This window comes from Ursus maritimus, unplaced genomic scaffold, assembly GCF_017311325.1.
Source record: "Ursus maritimus isolate PB19 unplaced genomic scaffold, ASM1731132v1 scaffold_33, whole genome shotgun sequence".
In the NCBI taxonomy this organism is placed as follows: Eukaryota; Metazoa; Chordata; class Mammalia; order Carnivora; family Ursidae; genus Ursus; species Ursus maritimus.
The window spans coordinates 5137371-5146160 of record NW_024425897.1 but is presented as its reverse complement, the minus strand read 5'-3'; the positions used below and the strand labels follow the sequence as shown (position 1 = coordinate 5146160).

Here is an 8790-nt window from a genome sequence, read left to right as displayed (position 1 = left end):
GATGACCTTGGAGAACTTTGTTGACATAAAAAGAGGATTACCTTGCTGTACTATTTTGTGGTATAATGACCTTTTCATGCATTCTTTATGAAAGATTTACTAGGGGTTAAGAGTTTGCTTACTCCTAAAATAAACCAAAAATGCTGGAAAACGAGGCAAAAGAAACATAGGTGAGTCACTGCATTTTTAAAAGATGAAAGAGACATATTCAGTGAACGGTATTATCAAACTTTCACAGTTGGCAAAACAAAAACAATTACGAGTTTGTCAGACTGTTAAACTGATGCTCACATGACACGGAGGCTTGAGTGTCTCGTCTAGACAACAAGAATATCACCGGCAACCTGACGACTGACTGGGTATGTAGCCCAAACTCAAAACTTAGTTGGGAAATTAGATGGTAAAGAAGCCAAAAGCCTCACTCAGGAAGGAACTCTTGATCTTTTATAACAGGAAATGTCTGAGAAAAGCACGATGTCCAACACAAGAGTAACAGTGATTGTAAAAATTGCACTGAATTACTGTACATATTTGAAAATAATTTAATACCGTTATCCACATTCATAACTTTTCTAAGTAACAAAAGGAATATTATAACTTTTCTTTTGTGCTTCCACCTAACCTGTTTTGATAGGAAGACTATTTGAGAGGTAACTAAAAAAGATCTTAAAAAGTGACCAGCGTTTTGAACCAATTTCGATTTAAATGTCAACTGCAGGTTATAAAAAAGTGGAGTTAAACCCTTTAAGGAAACATTCATTATCTGAAGCAGAACTGTCCTAAGATAACGCACACAAACCAACATAGGCTATTTAATAAAAATATTTAATGCTGCCAAAAAGTATAAAAATACAGTAGGAATGGCAGAACAATACAAAGTAGTCTCTCCTAATTTATTTCTTTTACATCTTTCTACATTTCATACACGTATTAAAAAACTTAACAATCCATCAAATTAGGGGTTCTGCAAAGTCTTCTGCTGGTGGTTCTCTTCGTTCCCTGGATGTAAAGTTTACTTTGTAAACAGACATATGTGAGGCAATCTACAGGTTTATCAAGCCTCACTTTAGTTTCCGGAGTGGGCTTCAGGTCTTGCTTTGCACATCAATGGTTCAAAATTTATAGCTGCAGAATATTCTCAAGTCATGAATATTTAGGTGTCTGTCAATCTTGGCCTAAAACATAAAATAAGAAGTCATCTATTCAATTCATATTGACCAAACACGCAGACGTACATAGATAGAGACAAACATAAAAGGACTAACAATGAACTAAAAAGGCAACTAAAAAACATTCCAACATGTCACATTCAACCACACTAAGTGCTTCACTGTTATCTTGGTAAATCTGTTTATGTGCTCGATTTTCAAACAGAACTGGTGGTGTGAGGTAGACTCATGTTAAAGCACCATAACTCATATGGCTTTTTCGAGGATTACCAATGAATTTCTCAGGTCATCCTGTATTACTTAAGAAATGACCTCCATGTGAGATACTGACAGACAGACAGGTTTAAAAAACTGTACCCACAACAGTTTCGCAAGATTATATGGTATGCGCTAGACTTACCAATACTTTGGGATTCAATGCAAAAGTCTAATCCAATTTGGACCTCCACTGTATCATACTGCTAAAAATTAGGAATGTAATGTTTCAACATAAAGTTGACTTAAATCTTTAAATCACAGACTATTAGCAGCATGCTTTTTTTTTTGTCCCGAAGGATAATACTAATGATTATAGCAATACAGAACCAAAGTGACATGATTTAAATTATTACCAATATAAAAAAAAAGACATAAAATAACTGACAGATTTATTGTATTTTAATGTCAAAAAGTGAAGATTAATGAGAACTTAAGTAACAGATGAAATAGCTATTTTAAGGGCAGTTTTTGATGGTATTTCATAATATTTGCAAATAACTGAACTTTTGAGACGGTATTTTTCTTCCCGACTTCCTTATCACAAAAAAACCCCAAATCTAAATACTTGTCATTGTTGTGTCTCCACATAAAATAGGAATATAAACCATGTCCACACATTCTCCCAAAACATTTAGTCAAAAACCCTCAAGATACTGTGAGCTGAGCTTCCTCCTGACTACTGACTCTACTGAAGAGTAACAATCCCGAGCACCTTGTGTTCTGAACAGCTCTATCTCCTTGTTGTCCAGCACGGACACAGAAATGTCAAGTCATTAAGAAAACATTCTCACCAGATGTCTGTGAGTCACAAAACCTACCGCAGGTGCTTACTGCAGGGCCCTGCCGAACCCTACACCATGCTGGATGGAAGTAAGGAAAGGTACTTCCTACTGACTCTGATCGCTGCAAAATATGGATTTATTTCCTACTCGTGCAGAAAATCTGCTCATCAAAACAAAGTAACTCAATCCAATCAATCAAGGTGAATGAAATAATGGTTTGGTTTAGAGAATATTCTGATGTTCCAGTATTTCTCTGGTTCAGTGTTAATTCAGACTGTTTTCACAAATTCTTTTGGAGATAAAAACTTTGTTTCACTTAAAAAATAAAGAGCGTTACTTTGGATTTTAACAGGTAAAAGGAGTTGTCTAATTTTTTTCATTTAGAAACAGAGTCCATGTGTCATAATGGAAGCAGCATGAGGTTTGGAGTTACTGGAATTCTACAGACAGGAGTCTGAATTTCAACTGTCATGTACTAGCTGTGCAATCATGGGCAAGTTACTTATTCTCTGACTCGGTTTCCTTATTTTAAAATAGGGTAATGTAGCTAGAAGAGGTGTTAAGCAGATTAAATCTAGATGGTGTATTTAAGCTGACTGGCAGAACAGCATGTGTCCAACAAACACTGTTGTTTTCCCCAGCACGGTGTTAGAGATTCACTTATCAAGGAGAAGCTATCGTGTGTAACAACAACTAAAAGAACCTGACAACGTTTTAAAAAATTCACTCTTTTTTCTTTGTAGATATTATTCTGGGGGACAAGAAAAGAAGATAAAATCATTGGGAGCGTTAACTGTTTTTAAAGAACGTATTTATTTGCAAGACTGAAGACAAATGGGCTGTATTTTAGGAAAAAATATGTTCACTTGAATCATGTGTTCAACAAGTCAAAATAAAATGGGTTCAAAGAAATTAAGTGGAATAATTAGCCATGCTTCACATACTGCCCACTGCCCTTACTCTGGCACACAGCCAGGTTTACAGACAGAGAACGATCTTCCCAAGCTGGTTCCACACCTGAAGTAATGGAAAGTCAAAACTGCTTCCGAAGTATTTTTTGCCACCAGATATTTGCACTATTTTTTATTTTTTTTATTGAAAAGAATCATAAAACCTTCTGTAAGGTGAGCAAAGCATTGCCTTCTAGACAAAACAAACTTATCTAGTTTCCTTCTCTTGAATTCACCAAACCCCCCAAAACTTGGTTTTTTTAATAGTAATTTGAAATACCAACCTCATTGTGTCTACAAAATCTATGTCAAATTAGAGCAACAATAAAGAATTGGTGCTTTTCTTTAAAAAAATGGTCTCCATAAAGAAAAAAAGATACCCATGCAATTCTCCTTATAGCTCCCCAAAATACGCTATGTAACGAAAAGCCAGAGAGTACTGGACTCCATAAGTAAGGTTGCCACTATATCCTATAATTTCCATATTCCACTGTACATTGTAACACCAAAAGAGAGAGTTCAAGGGACTGAGCTTTTCATTCTCCCAGTGGACTTCACAGAGATGGTCAGAGCTCTTTAAAACTTTTTGTCAGGTTGTCACTGATAAAGACAAAGCCTTTCAACCCAAGTAAAAGCTTCTCTTCTGATGCACTGCTTCCACTTAGCAACGCTCTGCGATGGAATAACTGACAGTGAGGAAAAATTCTCCCCAAATAAATTTAGTAGCCAAAGGAGACAACCATTTCTCTGAAGAGTGTTGAGGAAAAGCACTGTGCAGAATTGGCTGTTCTTGGAGCAATCTGAATGTGGTAAATATTGAGAAACTTCCTGTTGGTAAGGGAAAAATGACATGGCCCAACTCATACCATTTTCCTAGAAGTCTATTCTTTCAGACACTACCCAAGAAAGTGAGTAGCTTAAAATTCCTCAATTAAAAGCTTAAGTTGTCAAATCTGGATGAACAGCGAAATGGCTATATTATGGTGAGTACATGGAATTTAGCCTAAAGGGCGCAGTATCTGACGGGGGATCCCGGGCACCTGCTTACACAACCCATTTCTTCCCATGAAAGCACGTCATCACTTACACGTAACATATCGGATGGAATGAGAGAGCTGGAAGTTCTAAAATATTCATTCACTCTTGGAGGGGCTGTTGGTGATATTGTCCTATAAACACTGCTTTGAAAAGAAGTGTAAGAAAAAAATGGAATCAAATCCAAACAAATGAACTAGGGAAAAAGATGAAGGAAACAGGTCCACTCCAGAATAAATCATCCAGGGAATGACCAAGACCTGCATATTAAGTCAGGAGAACTTAGTTTTGTCATGTGGAAGAGTATTACCTTCAAATTTTTTATTTGTAAGATTTTGTGCCCCTATCCCCTAAACAAGTCAAGCCCAAATTAAAGGTTTCTTAAAGTAAGAGAGACTTAAATTAGCCACCGACGTAGAAATAAGAACACAGAACAGACGCACTTAGTTTCAGACCAGGATCACTGCACCAAGACTGACCTCGGCTTCCCCCACCCTGGGGTGCAGCAGATTCGGAGATCCGCACCCTTGCTCCTTACTCCCCGCCCCCCCTAACAAACCCACGTGGACCGCTGTACGAAAAAACACATCGATGTTTACAGAAGGCGTGATTCTTAGACTTCTGCCTGAGCACGGGAAGAAGTGGATGATACATAATGGAGTTAGGCTTATAACAGACTACATTAAAATAAAACCTCTGTAAGTTCTGTGTCTGAAAGTAAAAAGTACGGCAGACTAGGTTTTAAAATCTGTACAATAGCCAGGCAGGCACTCTGGAGATGTAGGTACGTGCTGAAATGGAGTACGAAAAGGTTAATGACGGTATTTCTAACATAATCAGGTTCTGGCCTGTGTCTATTTACATAGAATCTAGTCGGATGTGTTTTTCTAAGAGGGAGATGACTCGCAGAGGGTAAGTCTTTCGTTGAGAATAATCTAATTCTAAACTACACTACATATAGGGGACTGTTCAAAGACAGCAGCATAAAACAATGTAGAAATGTCCAGTCTCAGGCTGATCATGGCTTCATAACACCACCACCTACCCCAGAAGCTTGTTGTAAGGATTAAATAGGCTAAACTACGACAGTGCTCATTAGCACAGTGCCTGGCACCTAGTAAACAATCGATACACGGCAGCAACCACCACTGTGAACCGACACTGAAAGCAAAGGACCTGATTTGAAGAGTAGAGCTCTGCTCTGTATCATAAACTACTTTTCAAACCAATACCTATTTTTTTATTCATACCATCAATTCTAGTTTATTTAAAATGAAGGGGATAAGCACAAGTATACATAAAATTAAGAGTTACAGTCCCTTCTTATGACATGCCTGTTAAGCAGAGCTATTTAAAAAAACAACAACACACTTTATCTCCTTTCTCTTGTTCATTTCATGGTTGAAATATTAATACACAGTCAGTATTAATTTGAAGATAGAATAGGAAAAGGACAGAGCACATATATAAAATACCCCTAAACATGAGGAATGGTCTTTATATTGTTCTAAAGTTCTCTATACACTTTTACACATTACTTTTTTTTTAACTGTGTAAGAATTCAAGAAAAGGTATTATTTTTATATGTGGATAAACTGAAGAATGGAGAATTATATTTGTGCACGTTATATATATGCAAGCATAGATAAAAACTGCTCATAGGCCAGCATAAAATACTTAGTTAAACTTGCAGACCAATACATAACCAGCTGGTATAGCCAGAGAAGATGGCATTAAATCAAAGACGGCTATCAGTTTATCGGTAGAGACAGATATGAACACAAATGCTTTTTGTGTTCATATCCTCTGGCTTTTTAAAATATCTCTTCTTCCTTAACCTATTCAAAAAATACTACCTGATTAAAATGAACTACACACCTGACTTTCAAAATCTGTTATATTTAGAAAATATTAGGAAGACCTAAGGATACACATATTTTGTAAAATGTAGACTCTATTGTGGATGGCTAACTTTGTCCCCTGGCTGTTCCCTGAGAAGGCAGGAGCCCTTGTCTGTGTCCTTCCCTCGGACTAGCACGCCTCCTTTCATAAAGGGTCAGTCTGATGACCCTGGGCACCACAGCACATGGCCATGTATTTTTAATAATCAGTATATGGAACCCACCAAAAATATTATTACTGGCAAAAACTTAACACACTATCAGCATCTGTTTGAAAGGAGGAAAGATGGGTAACCCTTGCAGAAGTTTCTCAACCAATGTTTCCTTCACTGATTATGACTGTTAAGATATATTACAACAAACACCGCGTGAAGGACAGAATGCAGACAAAAAGCAAACTAAAATCCTGAACCCAGCGAAGCGTATTTACCCTGCAAAGCAGCAATGTGCATCATGACCAGAATTCGCTTCCTTTTTGTTTAAGGCAAGGCTATCTTCAACTGGAAATTTCGTATCATCTATCCATATTTGACTTGCAGAGTAACATACTGTATTTTAGCAAATATAAACCAAGGCAAATTAAAAACGCTGGAAACCAACAATGACGGGTCCTGGTACCTGAACACAGGCTTAATACAGACAGACATTAAAAAATATATATATCCCTCTTACCTCCTCTCCATTTAAAGGTTACAGGACACAGTAATACTGAATTAGGACACAGGCACAAGTTACACAAATCTGATTTAATATGTAGTACCACCTACATCCTGCTTTCAGACTTTCAGCATAATTTAATACATTCGAGAAGGCTACTCAAATCAATACAAAATACTTATCTATACAAATGGTTTTCAAACTGTTTTTAAAATCGTAACTGTCCCCTTAAAATAAATACACCTCAGACAGAGATCATACATAGCATATAAAACAGATAAAGCAGAGATGGTCTGGCTGAAAGTAAAGGCGGGTAGCTTGGAGTCCTTCCAACCACCTCTCGGAGACCCCTCAGAAATCCAATGAGCATAGCTTGAAAACCACCGAAATAATGTGATTTTGCTATATCAGCAATTAAATTTATAATAACTATTTAAAGTTTAAGTTAAACAAGTCAAACACTGAATGGAATGTTGGGATCTGAAGAAGGCTAGCACTCAAATGAGCAGTGAAGTTCATCAAACAATATGTTTTAAAAATACCCATTAAGAAGTTAAAGGGACAAGGTCAGGTTTGTACATCATCACGCTATTTATTGAAGTAGAAAGAACTTGAAAAAATTTTACTTCAAAACTTCAGTCTAGTAAACTGAAAATATGGATAATAAAATGCTGCTCCTTATTTTTATTTCCTAAGTCATGATTTACCCCAATTATAAATAAGGGTAATTACACTGAAATTTTCATGAAAATTAAACAGTATTCACCATGGGCTTTACAGAAACCAATTTCTTTACAAAGTCTTGACCAAATGTTACCTGACTATGCCAGTAAGGAGAATTTTCCTTCAAAGATATTTTTAGGGAAAATTTTTGTTTCTTTGTTTGCTTTTCTTTTTAAAATTGGGAAAACTGTAAAACATAAAAGAAATGCAAATATATAGTAAAAATTGCTTATTCAGAGTTAGTTCTAACTGCTTGTATCAAACTTCTCTTTAGGAAAAGGTATTCAGTACAATTGAATCAACACACAATTTATTTTTTCATGGTAACAGATTTTTCAAATTGAGCTTTTAAAAAGTACATTTAACTACAAAAGTAAGATTAAATAGATACTTATAAAATATATTTACCCTGAAATGGTTAAGAATATAAAATGTTGATGCCCATGTCAACAGTACATTATACATTACACGCATTATTTAAAGGTCATTTTCTTTCCAGTAATAATGTAGATAAAACCACAATATTTATTGCTTGTATCTAGTGCAGGTTAAAATCCAGAAAGCCTCCAAAAACAAACCCTTGTGGTAAAGGATTTCTCAATCTGGTCAGGTGAAATATTACGCTTAACATGTATGAATACAGTTGCAAAATGTACCAGTTTTCAACAAGCATTCAAGTCTTTATTTCAGATAGCCGTTTACAGTTTGGGGACAGCGCCCTGAGATGTTGGGCTGGGGACTGAATATGTCACTTATCTGGTTGGTGTCTATCCTACCGCACTGTTTCTGGGGTGCGAGGAGTTTGCTAACAAACCCTTGTGACTAACGTAACACTGTCAGCTACGAGTGCAGCAGCTTGCTGGGCAGAACTGTTTATTTATAGGACATTCTGCTGAAACAACAGCGTCCAGCCAACGAAAGCACCCACCAGTATGAATGACACAAACCCCATCTTAGTGAGAATAGGTTGCCAATATAACCACCTTTTCCTTTTTCGTTCAGTCTCATTTAGCCTCTGTTTCATCTCCTGCACCTTCTGAGCCGTGTTAGCTTTTCTGTCCTCTCGAATTCGTTTCCGTAGAACGCTGGAAAAAACAAAAACAGATAAAAGGAAGTGCATGGCAGGACTTATCACTCTTAATACAGAGGACTGAAGCCCAAATACCCACCCCCCGAGCCCCATGTTTTTAAACTCATTAAAACACTGGAATAAAAAAAAGAGGGGGATTTTCAATATTCTAAGTGGTCCACAGATGTACTCTTGATAATTCAGCAACAATTTCTGGTACAATATTCTATTAATAAATACTTTCAG

General features: G+C 36.5%; 1 protein-coding gene across 8 annotated transcripts in view; it reads right to left on the bottom strand.

Annotated features, from left to right (window-relative positions):
* Window positions 1-806: 806 nt before the first annotated feature.
* Window positions 807-8790, bottom strand: part of PTPN2 (protein tyrosine phosphatase non-receptor type 2) — an 83492-nt gene continuing 75508 nt past the window's right edge. For 4 of the 8 annotated variants that reach the window (XR_005831654.1, XR_005831655.1, XR_005831656.1 and 1 more), the window contains 2 exons: window positions 7570-8560; window positions 807-1175 (listed from right to left, as the gene is read on the bottom strand). Coding sequence is in view for 4 of the 8 variants with exons in the window: in XM_040619615.1 (XP_040475549.1) it covers window positions 1154-1175; window positions 8459-8560 (124 nt within the window). In the remaining 4 variants the exon portion in view is untranslated. The remainder of the gene's footprint in view (window positions 1176-7569; window positions 8561-8790) is intronic. The other 4 variants (XM_040619615.1, XM_040619617.1, XM_040619616.1 and 1 more) reach the window with 1 other exon arrangement.